Raw genomic sequence first — 26,222 nt, 5'->3', positions numbered from 1 at the left:
GAGTAAGTAAAGTAACTTTGGCCCTCTAGAGAGTGAGAATGGGGAATTAATAATGGAAAATAAGGAAATGGCAGATAAACTGAATAGATACTTTACATCTGTTTTCACTGTAGAGGATTCAAATAACATCTCAGAAATAATTGTGAATCAGAAGGTGAAAGGGAGGGAGGAAATTAAAACAATTACAATCAACAAGGAAAGGCTACTGAGAAAACTATTAGAACTAAAAGCTGACAAGTCCCCAGGTCTTGATGGACTACATCCTAGGGTGTTAAAATAAGTGGTTGCTGAGATAGTAGATACATCGATTTTAATTTTCCAAAATTCCCTAGATTCTGGAAAAGTCCCATCAGATTGTAAAATAGCAAATGTGGCTCCTCTATTCAAGAAAGGAAGGAAACAGAAAGCAGGAAACTATAGGCCAGCTAGCTTAACATCTGTCTTGGTAAAATTGCTTTAATCTATTATTAAGGAAGTTATAGCGGGGCACTTAGAAAATCTCCATGTGATCAAGCAGTGTCAACATGATTTTACAAAAGGGAAATTGTTGAATAATTTATTGGAGTTCTTTGAGGAAGGAGCAAGCAACATGGTTAAAGGGGAACCTGTGTGTTGTACTTAGATTTCCAGAAGGCATTTGATGACTTGCCATCTCAAAGGTCACTATGCAAAATAAGAGCTCCTGGTGTAGGGTAACATATCAGCATGGATAGAGGATTGATTAACTGACAGGAAGCAGAGAGTAGGGATAAATGGATTTCTTTTGGGTTGGCAAGATGTGATGAATGGAATGCCACAGGGATCCGTGCTGGGGCCTCAACTGTTTACAATTTGTATCAATAATTTTGACGACTGTGTGGTTGCTAAATTTGCTGATGACTCAAAGATAGGTAGGAAAGTAAGTTGTAAAGAGTCTGGAGTCTACAAAGGGACTTAGGTTAAGGGAGTGGGCAAAAATTTGGCAGATGGAGCATAATGTGGGAAAATGTGAACTTGTCTATGTTGGCAGGAAGAATAGAAAAGCAGATATTATTTAAATGGAGAGAGATTGTAGAGCTCTGAGGTACAGAGGGATCTGGGTGTCCTGGTACATGAATCACAAAAAGTTAGCTTGGAGTTACAGCAAGTTATTAGGAAGACAAATGGAATGTTGTTGTTTACCGCAAGGGGAATGGAATATAAAAACAATTGTGTTTTGCTACAGTTGTACAGGGTGGTGAGATCACATCTAGAGTACAGTGCACAGTTTTGGTCTCCTTATTTAAGAAAGGATATAAATGCGTTAGAAGCAGCTCAGAGAAGGTTCACTCAGTTGATACATGGGATGGGGGGTGGTTATCCTACGAGGAAAGGTTGCACAGGCTGGGCCTATATCCATTGGAGTTTAGAAGATCGAGAAGTGATCTTACTGAAAGATAGAAGATTCTGAGGGGGCTTGACAGGGTGGATGCTGAAAGGATGTTTCCCCATGCGGGAGAGACTAGAACTAGGGGACACAGTTTAAAAATAAGGGGTCTCCCATTTAAGATGGGGATGAGAAGAGATTTTTTTTCTGAAATTTGTGAATCTTTGGAACTTACTTCCCCAGAGGGCAGCAGAGGCAGGTTCAGAGGTAGATAGATTCTTTACCAACAAGGGAGTCAAAGTTATTAGGGGTAGGTAGAATGTGGAGTTGAGGCCACAATCAGATCATTTATGATCTTATTGAATGGGGGAGCAGGCTTGAGAGGTCAAAAGACCCACACCTGTTCCTAATTCATATGTTTGTATGTAAATCATGACTTCCAGGGGTTCAAAATAAATAACGTTTCTGTTTCCTTTCATGCATAAAAATTTCAGATTTTATTTTGCTACTCGTACATTTACACCTCATGACTTCTGGGAAACTGGATTTAGTCTTGTGCTTTGTTACACAATAACCATTGACATTTTAGCCTAGAGCATGTCCTAATTAAACAATTATATATTCTGCTTGAGGTGGAGGGATAAGCGTTTTGACTTGAGATTGTTGGTTAAATTTCTTTGTGGTTTCAAAGTGTACTAAAACAGCAAGGGGCATCAAAGATTGAGAAGCATGCAGCATACAGTAATCATGGGTGACTTCAATATGCATATAACTGGGTAAACCTAATGAGCACTAATGCCTGGCGGATGAGTTTCTGGATTGTGTTAGGGATGGTTTTCTAGAGCAGAATGTAGAGGAACCGACTAGAAAACAGGCTATTTTAGATCTAGTACTATGTAACGAGAAAGGGCTTAATAATAATCTTGTTGTAAAAGAACCTTCAGGGATGAGTAACCATAATATGGTAGAATTTTACATTCTGTTTGAAAGTGATGTACTTCTGTCTGAAGCCAGGGTGTTAACTTTGAAGAAAGGAAATGACAAGATGAAGAGCAAATTGGTTGAGGTGGATTGGGAAAATACATTAAAAGGCATGACGGTACACAGGAAATGGGTAGTCTTTTTTAAAAATTACATAGTTTACAGCAATCATACATTCGTTCAAGGCACAAAAACCCAGAAAAGTCAATCAACCATGGCTATCAAAGGAAGTTAAGGATTGTATAAGATTAAAAGAAAAGACCTAAAAAATTGCCAGATATAGTAGTAAACCTGAGGATTGGGAGCATTTTTGAATACAACAAAATAGGACTAAGAACTGATAAAGGGAGAATAGAGTATGAATGTTAACTAGCTAAAAACAGACTGTAAAACCTTCTATAGGTATGTAAAAGAAAACGTTTAGCTGAAACAAATGTAGGTCCATTACAGGCAGAATCAGGAGAATTTATAATGGGGAATAGAGAAACGGCAGAGAAGCTAAATTATCACTTTTTTGTCTGTCTTCACTGAGGAAGGTGCAAGAAATTTCCCAGAATTAGAGATCCAAGGGAGAATGAAGAATCGAAGGAAATTAGTACTAATAAGAACGTTGCACTGCATAAATTATTGGAGCTGAAGGTTGATAAGCCCCTGGGACTTGATATTCTACATCCCAGATGTTGAAAGAGGTAGCTGTGGAGATTGAGGATGCATTGGTGATCATCTTCCAAAATTCTATATATTCTGGAATGGCTCCTGAAGATTGGAAGAGCAAATCAGAGGCTCCGAACCCTGTGGCGAGTAACTAACCTGACTCCCCAAAGCCTGTCCACCATCTACAAGGCACAAGTCAGGAGTGTGGTAGAATATTCTTCCCTTGCCTGGATGAGTGCAGCTCCAACAACACTCAAGAAGCTTGATACCATCCAGGTGAAAGCAGCCTGCTTGATTGGCACCCCATATACAAACAGTCACTCCCTCCATCACCGATGCACAGTAGCAGCAGTGTGTACCGTGCATTGCAGAAACTCCCCAAGGCTGCTTAGACAGCACCTTCCAAACCCACAACCGTTACCATCTAGAAGGACAAGGGCAGTAGATACATGAGAACACCACCACCTGGAAGTTCCACTTCAAGTCACTCACCACCCTGACTTGGAAATATATTGCTGTTCCTTCACTGTCACTGGGTTAAAATCCTGGAACTCCCTCCCGAACAGCACTGTGGGTGTACCTACACCACAGGGACTGCAGCGGTTCAAGAAAGCAGCTCACCATCACCTTCTCAAGGGCAGTTAGGGATGGGCAATAAATGCTGGCCTAGCCAGTGAGGCCCATATCCCTTGAATGAATGAATTTTTAAAAAAAGGGAGAGGGAGAGGGAAAACGGGGAACTACAGACCTGTTAGCCTTACATTAGTTGTAGGGAAGATGCTGCAATCCGTTATAAAGGATGTGATAAATGTACACTTAAATAATGATGATCAGATTGGGCATATTCAATATGGATTTATGAATAGGAAATCATGTTTGATGAACCTGTTAGAGTTTTTTGAGGATGTTACTAACAGAATTGATAAAGGGGAGTCAGTGGACGTAGTTAACTTTGATTTTCAAAAGGCATTGAGGAGGTTGGTTAGCAAAATTAAAGCACATGGGATAGGAGGTAATATACTGGCATGGATTAAGGATTGGCTAACGGGCAGAAAACAGTAGGAATAAATGGGTCCTTCTTGCATTGCCAGGTTGTGACTCGTGGCGTACCACAAGGATCAGTACTCGGGCACACCTGTTCACAACATATATCAATGATTTGGATGTGGGGACCAAAAGTAATATTTCCAAGTTTGTGGATGACACAAAGCTAGGTGGAAATGTGTGTTGTGAGGAAGATGCAAAGTAGCTTCAAGGGGAAATGGACAGATTTAGTGAGCAGGCAAGAACATGGCAGATGGAATATAATGTGGAAAAATGAGGTTATCCACTTTGGTCGGAGGAGCAGATGTGCAGGGTATTTCTTCAATTGTGAGAGATTAGAAAGTGTAGATGTACAAAGGGACCTGGGTGTCCTCATCAATAAGTCACTGAAAGCTAACATGCAGGTGTAGTAAGCAATTAGGAAGGCTAATATCTAGCCTTTATCGCAAGAGGATTTGAGTACAGGAGTGGAGAAGTCTTGCTTCAAATGTATAGAACCTGATATTCTACATCCCACAGTGTTGAAAGAGGTAGCTGTGGAGATAGTGGATGCATTAGTGATCATCTGGAACAGCTCCTGCAGATTGAAAGGTAGCAAATGTCATCTCATATTTAAGAAGGGTCTAACCTTGGTTAGACCACACCTGGAGTACTCTGTGCAGTTTTGGCCCCTTTACCTTAGGAAGGATATTATTGCAACAGAGGGAGTGCAATGAAGGTTCACCAGATTTGTCCCTGGGTTGGCAGGACTGTCTTATGACGAGAGATTGGGCAAACTGGGCCTGTATTCTCTAAAGTTTCGAAGAATGAGAAGTGACCTCATTGAAACCTACAATATACTTAAAGGGATAGACAGGGTAGATGCAGGTAAGATGATTTCCCTGGTTGGGGAGTCCAGAACCAGGGGGACACAATTTCAAAAGTAAGGGGAAGCCACTAAAGACCGAAATTAGGAGAAATCTTTTTACTCAAGGGGGTTGTGAATCTTTGGAATTCTGTCCCCCAGAGGGCTGTGGAAGCTCAGTCATTAAGTATGTTTAAAGCTTAAACTTATGATTAAAGAGTTTGACAGATCTAAATGCCAATGACGTAAAGGGAAAGAGGGTTGGTGTGGGAAAAAGGCATTGAAGTGGATGATCAGCTATGATCGTATTGACTGGTGGAGCAGGCTCGATGAGCTAAATAGCCCGCTATTTCTCCTATGTTCCTATTTTCAATTCAGTTTCAGGTTTGACTTGCTGGGCATTGAATTGCAAATGTCCCTAACCACTGCTACAGGCCATGCTCAGCATGCATTTGAAAAATGCAAAATGTGCATTTGTGTCATGCCTTCATGTACTCAGGACATTCCAAAATGCATCATCCTTAGTAAAAAACCTACCTTTCAAAAGTAATTTATTATGTAAATAAAACATGACAACCAATTTATGCACAACAAGGCTGAACAAACAAGCCATTAAGTAAATGAAATAAAACCCAGAAGTGCTGGAAGCACTTGGTAGATCTGGCAACATTTGTAGAGAAAGAATCGGAGTTAACATTTTTGAATCAAAAGCGTTAACACTGTTTCTCTCTCCACAGATGCTGCCAGACCTGCTGAATATTTCCAGCACCCGCAGTATTTTACCTCAAGCAAATGGCTTGTTTTGGTGGTATTGAAAGGTTAAATATTAACCAGGACACTATGACAATGTTCATATTTATTGAATAGTGTTTCTGGAATTGTATATCTCTGAAAAATCATAGCAACTTGCAGTGTTATATTTCTCATTAAAATAGCCTCCTATTGAGATGCTACAGTCTTCTTCCTCTGTATATTCATGCAATTTCCAAGATCGACACCAAATGAGAATTACAATGCATGGAAGAAACAATTGATACAATTTAAACCTTCAATTTAAAATATACTGTATTTAAATAGCTCTGAAGAAGGGTCATATGGACTCGAAAAGTTAACTGTTTCTCTCTCCACAGATGCTGCCAGCATTTTCTGTTTTTGTTTCAGACTTCCAGCATCTGCAGTATTTTGCTTTTATATTTTAAAGTGCATTGTGTTATCTGATTTACCACAATTCCCCAGCTTATTCCAGATTTTATAGTTATTTTGTCCCTGTATAATAATTTGGCAACAAAGAAAATCTCCCTCCATACTCGTAGGGCAGAATTTTTCCCTTGTCGGGCAGGTGCGTGCCTGACCCAAGCGGAACTAAAATAGTGCGCGATGACATCGGCGAACCTGCCAACAATTAAGAGGGCTGTTAAGCCCATTAATTTAACTTAATTTTTCCCATAGGCCAGTGGCCTTTGCATTTTTTGTGAAACCCCACCACGGGTGGGATGAGGTTTCGACCAGTGATTTTTAAAAAAAAACTTTTAAAATTAATTTTTAACATGTCCCTGCTCATGTGACAGAGTTGCATGAGGGGACATGATTTCCTTATTTTTCAATTTTTTTATTTGTAATGTTAAAAATCTCCAGCTCCCTGAGGCAGCTCTGTGCCTTCAGGGAGCTTTCACTGAGCGCACCCCCGCGCATGCGCACACTTCAACTCTCTTGCTGCTCCCACCCCCACCCCGGCAGCACTTAGGCTCTGAGCGCGCCTTTCATGCTGGCTGGCCATTAATTGGGCCCGGTTGCGGCTGCTCCCGGGCCTGCCACGCCCGCCCAACGAGGCAAAAATTCTGTCCTTACTCTTTTTCCTCTGCCCTCGAAAGATAGGCTACTAATTTCCTCAGTGATGTTTTCATGTGGTTTCATTTGTTCTATGAGTGACTTGGAGATGGTCAGTATTTAGTTTCTCTTGAAACTTTTTATTTAGAACTATTTATGTCGAAGACCTCATGGTAAGTACATTGTTCCCTGGACAAAGACTGTTCTGTGTCTTACTCCCGCTGAGCCTCATGGTCATCTGAGCCTGATGTCATGTCATGCTAATCTTCATTAACATAATTATCTAATTAATATAACCATTAATCCATTACTCTACCTCTCCCCCCAAGTTTAATCTCAAAAGTCATAAGTTATTTTGTTAAACTATTTACATTCCCACCATCTCCCCCAAAGTCATAACCTCACAAGTTGAGTCTGTCTGGTGCTTTTATGACTGTCCCTGATCTCATCTTGAGTGTTTTTGATTGAGGGTGCTCGTCTACATTCAGTTCCTGCACTCGACCATAATTTCTTGAGGTGTTTGCAGTAGAGTCCGTCTCATCACTCCCATCGTAGTAATACGGGACTGATTGTCTCCTTGTGGCTTCTAAGAGTATCAGAACCTTTCTGTTTATTTGGAGAATCCCAAGTGCTGTTTGTATGACGTATGATTGCAGTTGCTGAGTTTGCTCCATGACTGTACCTTTCACCTGACGGTCTCTTATCCACATCTTTTGCCCAGGTATTAACGTGGTTTGTGACCGCACTCTATGCCGGTGACTATACCAGCTGGACTGTTTCTCTTTGTGTGTTTGCTCGTGACACCTCACTCGGTCTTGATCTTGTAAGAGGACATTGGGTCTGAGTTCATGTTGCAATGAAGGAAATTGGATCGTTAGCCTTCACCCCATCAGTAGTTCTGGTGAAAATCCATCACTAAATGGCATTGCCTGTAATTGAGTAAGGCTAGCTCTACGTCATTGTTCTTTTTCACCAACATTTTGATGGTTTTCACACATCTCTCCGCTTCTCCATTAACTTGCGGATGGTGTGGCGAACTGGTCATATGGTGAAATCTGTATTCCACTGCAAATCGCTGGAAATGTTCACTCGTAAACTGTGGACCGTTGTCCGAGACTACCTCATGCGGAATACCATGGGTAGAGTAAATGTGTTTCAAAGCTTTTACCACAACTTCTGCGGTGTCTGCTGATTTCCAACCAGCAAGAGTAATAGTCAATGACTATGTGGTAGATTTTTCCTCTGAAGTCAAAAAGATCCATTGTTAGCTTTTGCCACGGTCTGGGTGGAAATGTTGATGGTAGTGTTGGTTCCATTGGTTCTTGGCTGTTGGCACAAGTATGGCATGTCAAAATAAGTTCTTCAGTGGATTTTGAAACACCCGGTCACCATACCAATTGTTGTGCCCTGCTCTGCATTTGGTAATGTCCAAATGACCATCATGAAATTTTTGAAGAATGTCTTCTCTCATCGCTGTTGGGATTGTTAGCCTGTCATTGAAAACTAGAAGATCATCAACCAGCATCAGATGTTTTTGCTGTTCATGGTATTGTATCAACACCTGATTGCTTGGGATAGACTCAGGCCAACTGTCTTGGCAGTATGTTCTGACCTGACTGCGTTCTGTGTCTTTTAGCCAGGCATCCCTTATCTCCCTGAGTTTCTTTGCTGAGGCTGGTAGGGTACTTGATATTGATGAAGAATATGCTCCTACCTCAGATGAGTGTTAAGTGATGTTCTGTAGCCTGGTCAACTGTAGCCTTTGACAGTGTGTTGGCAGTGGTCTGACTTTTCCCTGGTACGTACTCTGTTATAGAGTCATAGCGCATGAGTCTTAGCTGGAACTGCTGTATCCCTGGTGGCACCTTAGCAATTTCCTGGAGAGTGACCAGAGATTTATAGTCCATATCAATCCTGAATTGTAAGCCCATAAAGTAATTTGAAAATTTTTTGCAGGTCTATGTTGCTGCTAGTGCTTTTTTAATCATTGCATAACGTTTTTCAGTTTCTCAATGACATAGAGGCATAATAAACTTTTTTTTTCCTGCCATCCTCCTGGTTCTGTAGAAGAACAGCTCCAAGCCCCATTGCTGATGGATCAGCTGCCAATATTGTCGACAGTTGGGGTCATGATGAGAAAGCACATTGAAGAGATGAGCAGCTCTTTATCCTGCATTCTTCTGCTGAACTCCCTAATACCACTGTTAACATTTTCTCAGAAGATCTTGTAAAGGCTCGTTGATGGTGGACGAATTTGGGATAAAGTTCCCCACCTGGGAAACCATGACCATGTCTAAAAATATTTGTATGTCAGCAACACTCCTGGGCTGTGGAAATTCTTTAGTTGCCTTGGCTTTTTGGGGGGTCTACTCTTATCCTTTTTGGTGGATAATATAGCCTAAAGATCTGGTAGTGGTTTTCCCAAACTCGCACCTTCATTCAGAGAGGTCTGCTTGTTTAAGCACTTTTAAAACCTCCAGGACTCGATAATCATGCTCTTCTTTGGTAGCACCATGGATGAACAGATTGATGTGGCAAATAATTCCTTCCCTGTCTGAGAGGATGTTGGACATTGTGTGTTGAAAAATTTCTGGTGCAAAGAATATGTCAAAGGGAAGTCAATTGAAACAAAAGTAACGGAAGGGAGTGGCAAACATTGTCAGCAACCTTGACTCTTGGTCAAGGTTGATCTGCCAGAAACCACAGTTGACATCCAGTTTTGTGAAAAGAACACTTTTGGACAACTTCGCCAGACTCATCTACAGAAGACATCAGGTGTATCTCTCTTTGAACTGCTTTAATTAGCTGTGTTAGATCAACACACCTGACGTCGCCATTTGGTTTAGGGATTGTCACGCGCCCTGAGCACCATTTTGTAGGCACTGCAACAGGAGACATCACTCCTTGATGCAGCATCCTGTCAATTTGCTCTTTGACATTCTTGATCAACTAGTGTGGTACCCTGCTAGGGGTAAATAAGCAGACGGGTTTGGCACCTGGGGAGTAGAGTGATGTGATTCTCAGTTTTTAGTTTTCCCAGTCCCCCAAAACAACCCAGGAATTTCATTCCTAAATATGGCTCAACTGTCATTCTGTAGAAGACCAAGCCCTGATCACGCTGCCTTGCTGAGATAGGAAGTTGCTGATCCTGTAGGATATAAAGATTCATTAGTTTCATTATCTTTATGTCTGGGGTTGTAGTGACCTGACCCTTCACTTTGAGGCCTGTGCCTCCTGGCCATTGTAGCTTTATTTTGATGGCTGGATCTCAACAATATTAAGTTGGTCCAGTTTGTTAGATAAGACTGTAGCCCCCAGCCCCAGTGTCCAGTTTAAATTCAGTTATGTATCCTTTGACTTCCAGCTCTACAGACCCGAATTGCTAATTGAGATCTTTAATTTGCCCTAGGAGATCATCAGGTTGAAATGTTGTATTTCCAATTCCCTGGACTTCAAAAATGGTTGGAAGTTTGTTTTAGCTTTCTTCCCTTAAATTGTGCTTTAGATCTGCAGAATTGTTTAAAATGTCCAGTCTTGCAACAGAGAAAGCATTTGACTCCCGTTGCTGGGAAGTCTTTGGATGATGTGGCATCAAAAAGCAGCATCGGGGACAATTTAAAATAGGTGGAAGGATTCTTCCCGCCCCTTCGGCAGTTTTGGCGGACTCTGGGCTTTTTGATGAGTGGAGCTCCCGACTTTGAGCCTAAATACTGGATTAACGCCTCCAGAGCCTCAACGTCTCCCAAAGTATACCCCAATTCTGCTGTTGCAGCTCTGCCTGCCTTCCAAACTGTTCAACCTTCTCTAACATTAAATCCCCCTTGATTTGCAAAAATTCCAACAGCACATTGTTGAGTATGCTGACTACAATACTGGCCAGTTGATACAAGGTATAATAAATGGATTCACCTGGCCTTTGGCTAATTTGGCCCGTTCAATGACAAGGTTCTTAGGGCTGAATTAATTATCAAAGACCCTCAAAAGCTCCTTGTAGGATGTTGAGGCCTGCTTGACTTCTTGTCTCGCCGGGACATCATCAGCCATGGTCCCAGTCACATATAAAATGGTACTGACATGGCGTTCTTGTGCCTTGTAAGCCTGAAGTGTTTTGGCAACTTTCAAATTGCCACCTCCAGAGCTCCCATCGTTGTCCTTGTTGTGGATGTTCATTGTGTTGGAAGAGCTGTGGAAGGGGTAGTGGCTATTCAATGACTGCGAACATTGTGCGTGGTTCACTCTCCCCTGCCAAGGTAAGTTTTATTCTTCTTCATTGCAAAGCCAAGCTGCACCAATGTAGCCTGTGGGTTACCAATCTGTGGTCTCAGTTTCTTAAACTGAGGTTTTGATGAGGTTTCACATGTTCAGTGAGTGACAAGGAGATGATCAGTATTTAGTTTTTTCTTGAAACTATTTATTTAGAACTATTTACACCCAAGACCTCAAGGCAGGTACGTTGTTCTCTGGACAGAAACTATTCTGTGTCTTGTTCCCACTGAGCTTCTTGGTCATCTGAACATGATGTAATGCTTACTTCTGTCACGTTAACATAACCATTAACCCTTTACTCTACAAATGACAGGGTAAAGAGAAAACTAGTTCTCTTGATTTCTATTGGTACTGCTCTGTTAACTAGCGCAGTGTGTTCAATTTTCCCATGTTCCTTCTCTTCAGTTTTAATACTTTATCACTGGCATTTCATACAATTAAAGTTGGCTATGTTGAGATCAGAGGAAAATGAGGGCCACAGGGGATTTCTCGCTTGATAGCAATATAATTTCTTAGGCAAGAGACTGGAGTGATTTTAAGTTGAAAAGCTTATTTTTGTAGGTTATATTCCCATATATAAAGTATATACTTCTATGAAAACCAGACTTAAACTTGATGGAGAGAAGGGGACCAGGAACTCTGAGTCTCAACAGCCCTCTGGCGCTTCCCCATATGTGCGGACCTGGAGCAGGCTGCATGTGTATGGTACAACATTTGGAGTTCTTTGGGCTGAGGATACGGGTCCAGTGCGCCTGCACAAAAAGAAACTGTCACAACAATCCCAATTGTGTGATCGGGAGCAGAGCGCCATAGTAAAGAGAAGAACCCCAGGTAGGGGAAAGGGATAGGGGACAGGAAGAGGTTCCAAAGGAATTTACAGACGGGGCAGGGAGAGCTCACATTTAAGAAGGGAGAAGAACAGAAAAATGGCTGTTGGCAGACTTTAAATGGAGAGGTCTGAGGCAAATCCCTGGTGATCAAAGGTGGCTCAGGAGATGCCCTGGTGATTGAAGAAGGCTCAGGAGATGTCCTGGTGATCAAAAAAGGCAGCAGAAGGTTGGTGATTCTGTGCTGTGGGCCATTGGAGGGCAGGTAACCCTTTGGAGCAGTTCTGTTCTGCTTGGCACGGCGGAAGAGCTGAAGTTATACATGTGAGTTGATGCTGGAGTGTTGACTTGGGAATCCAGGGGAACAGAATCTCAGGAGACAAGATTGAAACCCTTCAAGGTGGGCCATCATTGGAGGGAATTCCTCGGTGAGATCTTCGAAGGTGAAGACTGGAATCTCTCGTGAAAAAGACAGGGTTTCAACGAGATTGGTTGACTTGGTGTTTCCTGACATCTGGGTGGGTTGTTGAGAAATCTGTGGAATCTGTCTTGGTTGTATCTGCCACTTGTTGTGCAGTGTGGTGTGTTCGCAAATAGTTTGCCTGTTATTCACATGTACCTCATTAATCCTGAATGTTAGAGTATAAGATAGATGTTGCAAATTGTTTAACTTCCTGACCTCATATAGTAAAGTTAATTTTGTTTGTTCAAAACCCGTGGAACCTTGTGGCTTTATTCTCATAGCAAGTACCTTGAATCTCAGACTTTATCTACGCTCAACAAAATGTTACTGGTCCCTAACCGGATCTCACCAAAAACTTGTGGGTCTTGTCTGGGATCATAACAATCCACATGCATACACACTTTCTGGAAAATGTATTTGTTTTTGATTGCTTATTAGTTGAAAAATAATCCATGCGCAAAATGTTTGACTGGTTAGCAAAGCCTTTTTCCTTCGTTACTGCCTTTAGACAAGAAATACGGTAGCAAAATCTTTTTTTATTTGAGCCCTTGTGCTTCTACTGCTTCTGCCTAATTGATGCAGCACTACTAGGAATCAGCATCTCTGCCACTGGTTTGCCCTATCAGGCAGTCATAGCTGCTAATGCAGGCAACAATGATTGAGCATTGCAACCTTCGTCAGTGTGTAGATTATAAGTACAATGATTCCTACTGGTCTGATGCCACAGTCAGATAGTCATTTGGAACTATATAATTATTCTGAATTTAAGGCACCATATGGATCAGTGCAGGCTGCGTGTTCTCATAACTACCAACAGGACTTCAGCACAAGCTATCAGAATGAATCGCTGAAAATTTCCAGCCTAGGTGTGATGCTTCTTTAATGTTAGAGGGCAAATTGTAAAAGAGGGATATTTACTTGCATTATGATTGGATGATGCTAAGTCTATTTTTAAAAGCATACGTAGAACTGAACATATTGAATTGCTAGGATTTTTAGTTTCACCATTCTAAAAATAGTCTGAGACATCATGACAAACTTGCTTTATATTTCTCCAGAGATCTGTCATTCATTATTTTGTTTCTAGAATAAGTAGGGATATTTATTTATAGGTAACAAATTAAGATTCACAGCCAGCTTAGAAAGTTAAACAAAAATGAGCTGATTTACTGTTCTGTTTCAACAGCTGGATCAATTAGTTGTGGATGCAGCTAAAGAGAAGAGAGATATGGAACAAAAGCACTCCACTATTCAACAAAAGGTATGTGGACAGATGTGAAATCTTGCATAATACAAACATCCCATGACATCTGGAAATTTATAAACAGTTCAAATGTTTTGTATTATTCAGATGTTTGATTTAATTTATGTATGTTAACTTTAGCCATAAATACTAATTCTTAATCAGTATTTTATAATATTTGTGGCCTACTGCATGGAAACCAGTGTTACAATGATCAATTCATAATTATCTTCAGTGTGGACACTAACTACAATAACAATTGCTGTCCTAAAAAGAAATCCTAAACTAAATAAAACCATTAGCAGGACTGTTACTTGTAAATTACTGGATTTTTTTTCAACTTGTCGGATACTTGTGAAGTTAACCGTTTGAAATGGACACTGTCACTAAAAATGGATTACAGTTTACTAAATTGAAGCGTTTTTTCATTTTATAAAATCTTTTATTTAGATGCGTATCTCTCACTTTTTTGAAAACAACTGTAGGAAAGTACAGAATTTTACAGTATTAAAAATGTGTATTGGAAAGGTGATACTCGACTTAAATAGACCAAATGCTGGAATTTAAAACTAAAATGACAAAGATATAAAATGCTGACCATAAATAAAACAGGACAATATTCAAGATTTAGCAATTGTAGCAATAGTGGTGTTAAGCCTCTCACCGTCATGATATTTCAGAGGCTGAAAATTCCACTAAGTTGGTTTGAAACCAAGAAGTTTCTACATGACATGATGGCCATCTTTATTTTGCTGCTGTACCCTGTTTTTCCCACTATGATGTGCTGTAATCCACTTGTATATACTGAAATCAATTCTTTCTGTAGCCTTGAATTCTCCACTTGTGGTATCATTTGTCTAACCAGGCAAACCCTGAAGTCAAAATAAAAATGGAAAATGCTGGAAAAATTCAGCAGATCTGGTGGCATCTGTGGAGGGAGGAACAGAGTTCATCTTTCAGGTTGATGACCTTTCATCAGAACTGAGGTCAGTTTGGAAAGATTTAGGACTGACTTGTGTGGGGCTCCAGGTTGTTCAGAACTTAGTTATAAGGGAATATTACTTTGGCTGGTAGGAACTTAACTTAGATGTGTAGAAGCAGGTTGATTTTCTACTAAGAATGTTGATTTCAGCCAAACCAAGCCCCTGGAGTATAGTTTTCTTAAGTTGGCATCTTTGTATTTGTCTGAAAATAAATTGATTATAAGTCAAAGTTTTCTTCTCAAACTCAGCTGAACTGGCTTGACATCAGTTAAAAAACAGACATATTAGAGATGGTTATGTGATGCAAACCTAAAATTTTCCTGTCATATTAATAAAAATATTCATCCTAGTCACATAATACATGTATAGGACTTTATGCAAGAGTGTTTCAGAGTGTGTTTTATAACTAACTGACTGCTAGAAAATGATTATTTGGAACACATTATAGAATAATTATCTCCAGACTCCTCTTCCTATCAGTTACTACCTTTTTCGAGATCAGCAGTTTGAATGGTATAGTTAGACAAATGCCACTTTATCAGTTTATCTTTAGAATTTGGATTCAAATTTAACCCTAATTGAATGTTTCCCTTCCTTGTAAGAGCTACCTGAAAAGAATTTCACCATGTTTCTGATTGATATATGCCCATAGAGCACAATTTCTCTTAATTTGGTGCATTAGTATCAAATTAACTGTTCCAGTGATAGAGATTATAAAGGTGGTTCATACAGGAAATGAAAATGCTTAATATTGATGACATAGGTAGTGTTGTTGGGAGGTTAAAGCATATTGTTGGACAGAGTAAAGGGAGCTAGCTGTGTTGTACTTCACATTGGAATGCTAGTTGCTGACATTGAGTACCCTTGAACGAACATTTTTCCATCCCAGCACAAAAGTCTCATCACGATGAGCATGAAATTTAAAAACCTTCAGCCGAAAGGTACTAATTTTTAACTTCCTCTTCTGTGGATAGCAAATGGATTTCTTTCCCAACCATTACTTTTAGATTGTTTGTGAAGAATGTTCTTTGTAGGTGTTTGTGCCTCTGTAATGCAGAAATTGATGAGCTTGTTATCTTGTTCAAAAAGGTTGTGAAAGCTCTAAATGTACATTCTGTTGCACCTTCTAAGTTTTAGATTTGCAAGAATACTGAGTTTTAAAAGAAACACAGTAAAGTAGTCAAAAACAGAACTAAATCCTTTCGATGAGGTTTTCACTTGTGATGATGCAAGCACAGTGTGACTTGTGGCAGAACAAAAATAGATTTAAAGATTGGCAATGTTATATCAATGTAAGAAGATGATGCCCAGTTTGTCAAAGAAGGACTTAATGGGGCAGCGCTCTTTAGTTTCTAGTACTTCCAATCCCTGCAGTTGTCCATGCAACACATCCATATTATAATGAATTTACTGAATGAGAAGCAAGTAAAAATCTATTGTTCTGATGTCCTGGAGAAAATGGATTACCTCTGAGTTGCCTACATGCCTCGCCAAATTTGAATTTGCAGCTTTAAATTATTTTTGTTTACATCTTAAGTTTTCTTATTCCACCCTTCCCTTTAAGAGTTCTGACTCGTGGGATATGGGAATCGGCAACCCTGTGGTTAGTGACCTTTTTATTCATTCGGGGACGTGGGCGTCACTGGCAAGGTGAGCATTTATTGCCCATCCCTAATTGTCCTTGAGAAGATGGTGAGGTACCATCTTTCTGAACTGCTGCAGTCTAAGATGTGACGGGACTACCACTGTTACATAGAGAGTTTCAGGATTTTAACCAAACAATGATGAAGGAAGAACAATGTATTTCCAAGTCACGATGGTGTGTGACTTGGAGGGGAAACTTGGGAGATGTTGGTGCCCGCTGCCTTTGACCTTTTAAGCAGAAGAAGTCAAAGGCTTGAGAGGTAATGCTTGGCGGGTTGCTCCAGTGCATCTTCTAGATAGTACACACACTAACAACAGTGTGCCAGTGGTGGCAGGAGTCAGTGTTAAAGATGACGAAGGATAGGCGCTAATCAACAGGGCTGCTTTGACTTGGATGGTATTGAATTTCTTGAGCATTGTTAGAACTACACTTATCCAGTCAAGGAAAGAGTATTTCACCACACTCCTAACTGCCCTGTTTATGGTGGTAAAGCTTTGAGGAGTTGGTAGATAGATCACTCACCACAGAAAACCCAGCTTCTGACTGCTCTTGTAGCCACAGTATATGTGTGGCTAGCCCAATTAATTTCTGGTCAATGGTGACTCCCAGGTTGTTGATGGTAGGGAATTTGATGATGGTAAGACCACTGAATATCATGGGAAGGTGGTGGGCTCTTGTTGGAGATGGTAATTGCCTGGCACTGGTGTGGTGCAAATGTTGCTTGCCACTTATCAACCCAAGCCTAAATGTTGCCTTGACTTTGCTGCATGCAGGTATAGACTGTTTTGTCATCTGAGGATTTGCGAATGGTGCTGAACATTGTGCAACCCCCACTTCTGACCTTATGGTGGAAAGAAAGTAATTGATGAAACAGCCGAAGATGGGTGAGCTTAGGACACTACCATGGGGCATTCCTGCAGCAGTGCCCTGGGTCTGAGAGGATTGGACTCCAGCAACCATATTTCCTTGTGCTAGATATGACTTCAGCTGGTGGAGAGGTTTCTTTACCCTTGATTCTTAGTAACTCTTACTTCATTAGGGCTCCTGAGTTCCATACATTGTGCTGCCTTAATGCCTAAGGTAGTCATTCACACCTCACATCTGGAATTCAGCTCTATTGTCCATGTTTGGTGCAAGGTTGTAATGAGGCCTGGAGCCAAGTGATATCGGGGGAATCCAAACTGAGTATTGATGTACAGTTTATTGGTAAGTGCTGCTTGAAAGCACTGTCGATGACCTCTTCCATCACTTTGCTGATGATTGAGAGTAGGCTGATTAGGCAGTAATAGGCAGGATTGGATTAGACCTGCTTTTTTTGGAAAGGATATATCTGAGCAATGTTGCACTTTGTTGGGTAGATGTTAGTGTTGTAATTGTACTGGGAGAACTTGGTTAGAGTTGTGGCTAGTTCTGGAGCACAAATATCACAGCCAGGCTGTGTTGGGGCCTTTGCTATATTTCTTGACATAATGTCTGCATAACCATTCTTTATGATTGAGCTTGGTCAGTGACTATCAGCAGCCTGTGCAATTTTTTGGGAGAAATATAAGGCTTCACAGCCCTGATCCCATCTACCATTTTCACGCAGGTGGAAATGAGCCCGGGTCAGAATTTGCTCATGCACACTTCACAGAGGCAGGTGTCCATGGCAATCAGCAGCTGCCTGCACTCATGTCATTTTGGTGAAAGAGGTGTTTGAAACCCATAATGTGCACATCAGACCTGGTAGGTGCAGGCCTGAACTTTGTGGATTTGTTTAGATAGTCAGTGTACCCTTATGGAGAGCTATGGTACCCCTTTGGATATAGTCCTGGGACACTTTTTGGTGTGGTCAGGTGCCCTCTGGGGGAGGGTCAGGTGCTGTTTGGGATTACTGAAAGGAGGCATGGAACTGTGAAGCTCATTGGAACTGTCTAAAACAACTGTCGAAAGTGTCAAGATGAGCTATCAGAGGGAGCTGTCAAGGCATTTAAAACTCCTACCTTTTAAACTCTTGTAAAAAGTGTCTAGAGTGCTTTCAAAAAAAAATGATTGCATGCTATTTCACTCTGTTGACATAAACCTTAGGATTACCATTACTGGGTTAGTACTGCATGACTGATTTCACAACAGTTCATTATCATAGTAGTGCCTGCCATCTCACAGTTTGATTGACAGTTCCAAGTGGTTATGAACTCTTTGAAGTAGGACTATGAATTCCAATGCTTGATTTTATAAGGAATTATGCAATTGGATGAAATGCTTGTTGTTACAAGGGATAATGTAGTTGATGTTAATGTACACTAAACCCTTGCATTAAGTCACCCCACTTGACGTTTATTTTAAAGTTGTTTTTATTTCAGGGATTGTTTCTCTGAATTACTTTGTAATTTCCATTTTTTGTCATTATGTTCATCCCAGTCTGTGTTGACATTATGTGTCGGCATCCTCGTTGCATGTCATCGTGCGTCAGCATTGTTACAACCGGTCCCCCCAATTTGTTATGATCTCGGTCAAGATACCCCAAATTGTTAACTTCCCGAACCTCAATTCTGTTATGATACTGGATGAGGAGGAATGAGCTGGCTCCCTTTCTTTATTCAGCTCCCTTGGTTGGTCGCAACAAGGTTAATTTGAAAAGGATCCCTTCTCTCTGAATACCTTTTCCCAGTCCAAATGTATTTATGTTTTACAATGAGTCAATTTAACCAGGCTTCCTTGAGTCAGAGAAAAAGTAAGTTTATTAGTTACTAAAACCTGAGGGAAAAAATAATAAAAACGCAACAAACATACACACACATTAGAAATGAGAAGTTGAGTCCAAATATAAAAGTTAAAAATATATATGAATCAGTCTGTGGCTTGTCTGTGAGAAGTGGATGATGAAATGTTGTGGCCGTTCAGTTGGTTAATTCCAGTATAGCTGACTTTGGTAGTTGAGCAGATTGGTTTGGAGACACATGGTTCTGCAGGTTAGCTGAAGGAGTTGGCCTGTTTCCTTTTTGACGGTGGCTTTGTTGACTTGCCTCTAGCCACACAGAGAGAGAGAGAAGAATTTTATCTGTAAGCTGCACGGATGCCTAGTTGCTGTTCCTCTGCTGTGACATTCATAGCACACACTTGCACTGAAGAACTAGAACACACCGATCAGGTTTGCAGCTGGATTTGTAACCCCTTTTCTTGTGTATTCCTGGAAGGGAAAAAACAAACACGTCTTTCGCCCAGAATCTGCTTGCTTTCAACTCAGATCATGTCCACATTCTGAGACATAACTCAACAGGAGAGAATTTCTGCTGAGATGGTAATCAGCCTCCATTGTCTCTAAAACCATAAGATTAAAGTTCAGTCTTTGATTGCACTCTCCCTTTGAAGTGTCTCTGTCTGAAGTGGGCCTTGATACCTTTTTAGATGCGAAATTCCAGGGCTTCCCTGGACTAGTTGGTCAAGTATAATCCACATAGGAATTTTCCAGAAAGTGGTTACTTTACAGTTTCAGCCAGCTTTTGCTTTTATGTCCTTTTTAAAAAATCACGGGTCTTCCTCAAAAAGGTTCAATATGTCCGTAATTCGTGCTGTGATCCACTGTCATGACAGTGTCCTCATTACGTGAGTTGTGTGTCATCGCATGTTGGCACCCTCCTTGCATGTTGCGCGTCATCACTTGCCGGCTCGTTCATCTGATGTCTGGTCCCCTGACCCGATCGGCGCCATTGTGAAAATAGGTTTTTGCACTCGAGGAAACTTTTGTTTTTAAAGAAACCCCAGAGGCAAAGTTCTGCAGAAAGAATTTTAATGCAAGCAAAAAGTTGAAGCCTGGACTACTCATCTCTGTAAATGAAGGCCCATTTCTTGACTCTGCAAGTTAATTTCAATTTTGGAACCTCAGGTGTGCTGGCTGTGAGTGAGGCACAGAAACCATTGAAGCCTCTGAGAGGTACCAGCTAATGTATACAAATACATTAAAATTGCTTTCCTTGTCTCAGGGCTTGGATGAAAAATATAGGGTGTATCCATCAGCAGGCTGACCCTGCAATCGTCTGATTAATTTTGGAGCTCCCCCAAGTTTGGCCCTTGTTCAAGTGTGCAGCAGGTGAGGCAAAAGTCCTTTTAAAACCAGTGAGAGCGCCATTTACAGCAGGTGGGACAGAGGAGCCATTTGTAGCAAATGAGGATCAGCATTTAGTAAATCACTCAAATCTACTCCACTGAAACGCTTTAGGGATGTCCTCAAAGCATCCCTGAAGAGGTCAAACATCTCCACCAACTCATGTGACTGACCAAAATGGGAAAAAGTTCATTTGGGCAAGCACCAAACTCAGTGAGATTTCAGGAACATGTCAAGACTAAGTCAAGGCAGTGGAAAGAGTGCAAAACCCTCCAAGCAAATCATCTGACTAACCTTCAAGCAACACCTGCCCCCATGTGGCAGAGTCTGGAGACTGCATATAGGACTTTTAAGCCATCTCAGAAGACATTGAAGCGGAATGGAAGCAAGTAATTCCTGAACCCAAGGGATTGCCTAAGAAGAAAGAGAGATTGGTGAGTATTATCTAATTTAAATTTATATAGTATTTCTTTTATGTTTAGTGATTTATTTCTGCAAGTTATTTCAGCTAGGAACACAGTGCTGTACACACATGGTACAGTATTTCAACTTGTATATTCATTTTTCTGGATGAGAAATGTCCAAAAGAACTTAACTCCAGCATTAACATTGATTCATATAGGGATGCATGGTTCACTTAAAGTCGTTTCACTTAAAGTCACAATTTTCAGGAATGCAGCAACAACTGTAATTGAAGACTTAATTGTAGTAAATGGATTTGTTATGAATCAGAGTTTTTAAAAAATAAAGTCTGCAATAGGTACTTGGAACTTTAATGTCAGCGTGGGTCCTGAGGGCTGCCATAGTGGATACTGGGTAAGTTGACATGGTAGGGGATTGGTATGAATTGGCATAGGGGCTATAAAGGGCCATGGGGGTTGGGCAGAGGGGCATAGGTTGGAATGGAGGTGCCATGGGGCAGGTAGGGCATGAGGTGGCATGGATGGGGCATGGGGAGTGTGAGGAGGTTGAGGGCTGGAGGGTGGTTTATATTTTTCTGTTTTTTGGAAAACTTTGTTACAGTGCCGATGCACTGAGACAGGCCCCCCGCCCAGCTTACGTCAGCATCGCTTGCAGCCAGTATCGTCCGCACTCGGCCTGACTCCAGGAACCCCGCCACCCTGATCAAAAATCCCAACTTCCGGATACTTTCTCGTGGGTTTGCAGAGCTGGGAAGTGTCCCAACGGGAGCGAAAACCCAGGCCTTAGACGTGTGCTATGAAATTATGTTGTTGTCTTTTACGAAAAACATTTACATTTTTTCCCTCTGATGCATAATATTTTTTCACATTTTGCACCTCCTCTGCATTTCATTTTACGACTACCCTGTCTCCGTGTTCCTTCCAATGGACATAATACATGTATGAAATTATGTGCAATTTATGCAGCCCTCAACTAATATTCCGTTCAATCCAATATGCCATGACCTGTAAACCTTTACTTGCAAAATAGTCAACTATGGTTTTTCTTTTTTTCCTTTTTCTTAAATGCTGGTCATAGGCTGCCCTTCAGGTAAGTTTCTGTACAATATGTATACTAACATTGGTAGATCATGTAGGGATGACTGGAGAAGTAATAGTAATGCTATTTGTTCTACAAAGATGTTTCAGTACCTTTAGGTTTTTGCTAAACTCTTTCTGCCCTCTCACTTGAGCCTGATCTAATCCACATGGCTATTTGTAATCATGACTTTGTCTTTTATTCACGCCTGTCGTCCTGCAATAAATGTTGTTGGTCCTGGTCCTTGATTTCCCAGTAACCATGTATAAAAATATTTATCATTGATAGCAGATATTTTTGTATGCAACTAGCCAAATGCAGAAGTTGGACAGTTTTGAAAGCATCAGTTTTGGATTAAACTGGGTAAAAAAACTGTACTTTAAAATCATCCAAAATCATGGGAATCTTCCCTGATATGCAACAGGATTTTACTGGAGATTTTTAACGCGTCTTTAAGCACAAATATGTATATTCTTGAAAGATAATCCTGCCAGTAGCTAATTCTTTTGGTATATGGATATAAATCATCTGTTAGTTTACTTTCTTTGAATAACAAATGACATAAGCACAGTTAATTCAAGTAAAGGTTTGGATGAGCAGTATATAATAAACAAGAATGCACTTCGGGTAGATGCTGTAGATCTTTGAGAATTTTGAATTATGGGCATGAGATTGGGCAATCTTATTTCAATGCCTAAAATAGCAATTTACCCCTAATTGTTGTTTTAGTCCTGACTCTCATTTGGAAGAGCAACACTAGTCTCCTCCACCCTCACCTCTAGTAAAGAGTGTGAGGAACTCATGGGTTGTTTTGTTATTAACATAGAGAACATCTCATCAGTGGCCCCTCCCTGGCAGCCTTTAGTTTCCCTCCTAACTGCCCTCCCGGGCAGCCCCTAGTTCCCCTCATCCCCCTGGCAGCCTCCAGTTCGCCACACAGTGGCCGTTAATTTAACCCTCTTTCTCCCTCCTCCTGTGGCGGTCCCTACTTCCCAGCCTCACTGCTGCCCCGAGTTTGCCTGTACTCCTTGTATCGTTTTTTAGTTTCTCCCAAACTTATCTCATGCCCGCTCAGAGATCGGCTTGTCTATGAGATCTGCCTCCTGCATCCTCAACCCTATTCCCACAAACAGTTGGCCACCCAATTTCCCTTCCTGGTCCATATATCCGATATTTTAATGGTTCTTTCTCTTCATGTACCCCTTCAAATCATCTCTGTTCTGCTTTAAAAAAAAAACCTTGACCACAACATTCCTACAACTACCTCCCTTTAGTCTCAAATTCCTTGAACATGTTGTTGCCTTCCGAATCGGTGTCCACCTTCTTTGAAATTCCATGGGCTGGATTCTATGGGGCGCTGCAGTCCCTACCCCCAACTCACCCCCCGGGCAATAAAGTAGGTGGAGAGCCTGCCCACAATCCCAACAGCTGCCCCACAGCAATTTAACGCTGAGAGCAGCATTAAGACAGATCTGTTGCCCCTATTTCAGGAGGAAGTCCTGCCTGAGAGATCTGCCGGCCAATAGAATGGCTGGGAGCTCTTTAGTCCCAGCAGCGCTAGCTGGTCACTGCTGAGACTGCAGGCAGTTCCAGCACGCTTAAGAGCCCATATAAGTGTGGGTTTGGGGGCCTTGAGGAGGGGTGGGGTGAGGAAACTGGGTTCAAGAGGCTGGGTGGAAGGTTAAAGGGGCATGACTTTAAATTGTGGGGTGCTTCCAATTGGCCAAGGGGACCCACAAAGGAGGCTCTTCCGCCCTCCCACCGCCCCCTGACATAGTGCATTTTTATGACACAGCCAATGGTAAGGGCTGAACTGTTCAAATCCCAGAGAGAAACTTGAAACAACTGTCACAATCCATTCTTGCAATTTGTATGTTTCGAGATGCTGGCTTTGAATTCAGTAGTAATAAGATCACTAAACCTCAAATGGTTTTTTATACAACTAAATTAAACGTTTGTTAATACAAAAAAAATTGTAAGCACATACATTTGTCTACAAAATTACTACTTTTATAACTACAAAAATCCCCTAATTAACTAGCTTTTCCTTTGAATGTAAATTTTCCCTTGTATTACTAGGTTTTTAATTTAACTTCTAACAGTAACATTTTCATCTCACTAATTTTATTAGTAATATAAACACATTGCTTGGCATCTTGTAGCTAGGTGCAAGATTTCACCCATTCTTTTGAATGCTTTATTTAAAAATGCAAATTTCCCCCTTGACACCTATGTTTCTAAACTTCCCCATGCTCATCTAATTATAATTTCAAACCTACTTCTTCCTATACATCAAAGCACCCAGACTAGCTGGTTTTAATCCAACTAACACACGCACGCACACACACACGCTAAACGATATTTTAAGAAGTAATTTCCAATAACATTATAGACATTAATCCCCTCATGACATGCATGCAGCTAAAGCTGCCAGGCTTCCCACATGGCATGGGTCTTTGTCTCAAGTAAAATACCACCAGGGACAGGAGGAGGCCCTTAAGTGGCCATTAATTGGCAACTTAACTGCCTCAATAGGTCCTAGGGTGGGAAGGCTGCCCAACACCTCCCCAACCCCCATAAAATTTCAGAATTTGGGGGAAGGCAGTGGGAAGACCACATGCTGGATTTTGTGCTTCCCGCTCCCCCCCCACCCCCCCCCACCCCCCACCACCTTCAAACCCATCAACAATGGGGTGTGAAATCCAGCCCCATGTTTGAGTCTTACCAATCAGATTTTAGCTTCTACAGTTCCGAAACAGTTCTTATCCAAATCACAAGTGATATCCTATGTGAGTGGGTAAAGGTAAACTATCTCTCCATATGCTTCTCGACTTTTCTGAAGCCTTTGACATGGTTGACTACACTCTTCTCTTCCATTGCCTCTCCACTGTTCCTGCTCGATAGGATGGCAGTTGCCTGGTTCCATTCTTATCTAGGTTCACCCTCAATGACATCTCTTACCACTCCTGCAACGTTACATGCCGACCTCTGCAACATCATTTGGAAAGGCAGTCAATTTTCACATGCATACTGATGACACCCAGCTCTACTTCACCGCCACCCCTCTCCCTCCGCTACTTCAAAATTACCTGGACTGTTTGTCTGACACCCAGTAATGAATGAGCAGATATTTCCTCCAATTATATTGAAAAGACGGAAGCTATTATCCTTGATCCTTGCCACAAATGCTGTTCTTTACTACCAACTTACCAACTCCATCCCTCTCCCTGGCAACTGTATGAGACTGGACCAGACTATTTGCAGCCTTAGCGTCATATTTGACCCGTGATGAGCATCTAACCGCTCATCTGTGCTATTGCTAAGACTGCCTATTTCCACCTCCGTCACATTGCCCAACACCACCCATCTGTTGGCTTACTGCTGCCTAAACCCTCACCCATACCTTTGTTACTGTTAGACTCGGCTAATCCAATGCACTCCTGGCTGGCCTTCTACGTTCCACCCTCCATGAACATGAGGTCATCCAAAACTCTGCTGCCTGTGTCCTTATTTGCACCAAATTCCATTCACCCATCACCCCTGTACTTGTTCACTTACATTGGCTCCTGGGTAAGCAATGTTGCAATTTTGAAAAAAACCTCATCCCTCCCTATCTCTAATTTCCTGCAGCCCCATAACGCTCTTAAGATCTACACTCAACTAATTCTGGCCTCTTGAGCATCCTCGATTTTACTTGCTCTATGATTGGTAACTATACCTTCAGCCCCTAAGACCCTTAGCTGTGGAATTCCACCCCTAAGGCTCCCACTTCTCTAATATAAAATAAAAACAGAAACAGAAAATGCTGGAAAAACTCAGCAGGTCTGACAGCATCTATGGAGAGAGAAACAGAGTTAATGTTTCAAGTCCATATGACTCTTCTTCAGAGCCCACTTCTCTACCTGTCTCCTCTTCTTAAATCCTACCTCTTTGACCAAGCTTCTGGCTATCTGTCTTAATATCACTTTATGTGGTATAGTGTCAAGTTTTGCTTTATAATGCTCCTGTGAAGCACCTTGGGCATTTCCTTACATTAAAGGCACTATATAAACACAAGCTGTTGTTTACTGCTATATATTATTAAAGTTTTCCTGGCAACACAAATGTAACACGAGAGATTGATTATACCATTTCCATTCAATTTATCTGAATGCTTTAAATATTTGATGTGACTATTACATCTAGCATATGACAAATATAATTTAGTTAACTTAAGCATTCTAACTTATGCATTTCTTTTTGAGACATTTTGATAGCCAATGAGAGCCTCCGACATTTTCATAACAAAGGAAAAGGCTTTATAATGCATTGGTTCATTTACAACTTGCAGTTGGTTCACGATCACATCAGCAGGCTGAAATCAGCTGATTGCTTTCCTTGTGAAGTTAAAGTTGAAGATCTAGATCCTCTGGTAAATGCATTGACTTAACCGTCATAGACAGAAGAATCTTTCTCCATGATAAATAACTGGATATTTGTGCCATGAGTCAAAAGAAAATATATTGCCCAAGTTTCA

The 26,222-nt window shown here is 41.2% G+C and overlaps 1 protein-coding gene across 5 annotated transcripts in view; it reads left to right on the top strand.

Moving 5' to 3' along the window:
• LOC144693831 (arf-GAP with coiled-coil, ANK repeat and PH domain-containing protein 2-like) overlaps positions 1-26,222 on the top strand; it is a 197,425-nt gene that overhangs the window by 123,136 nt on the left and 48,067 nt on the right. For all 5 annotated transcript variants that reach the window (XM_078563905.1, XM_078563904.1, XM_078563908.1 and 2 more), the window contains one exon: positions 13,438-13,512. In XM_078563905.1, coding sequence (XP_078420031.1) covers positions 13,438-13,512 — 75 coding nt within the window. The remainder of the gene's footprint in view (positions 1-13,437; positions 13,513-26,222) is intronic.

This window comes from Cetorhinus maximus, chromosome 19, assembly GCF_964194155.1.
Source record: "Cetorhinus maximus chromosome 19, sCetMax3.hap1.1, whole genome shotgun sequence".
In the NCBI taxonomy this organism is placed as follows: Eukaryota; Metazoa; Chordata; class Chondrichthyes; order Lamniformes; family Cetorhinidae; genus Cetorhinus; species Cetorhinus maximus.
Note: the sequence above shows the minus strand (reverse complement) of the source record. Positions and strands in the feature narration are given on the sequence as shown.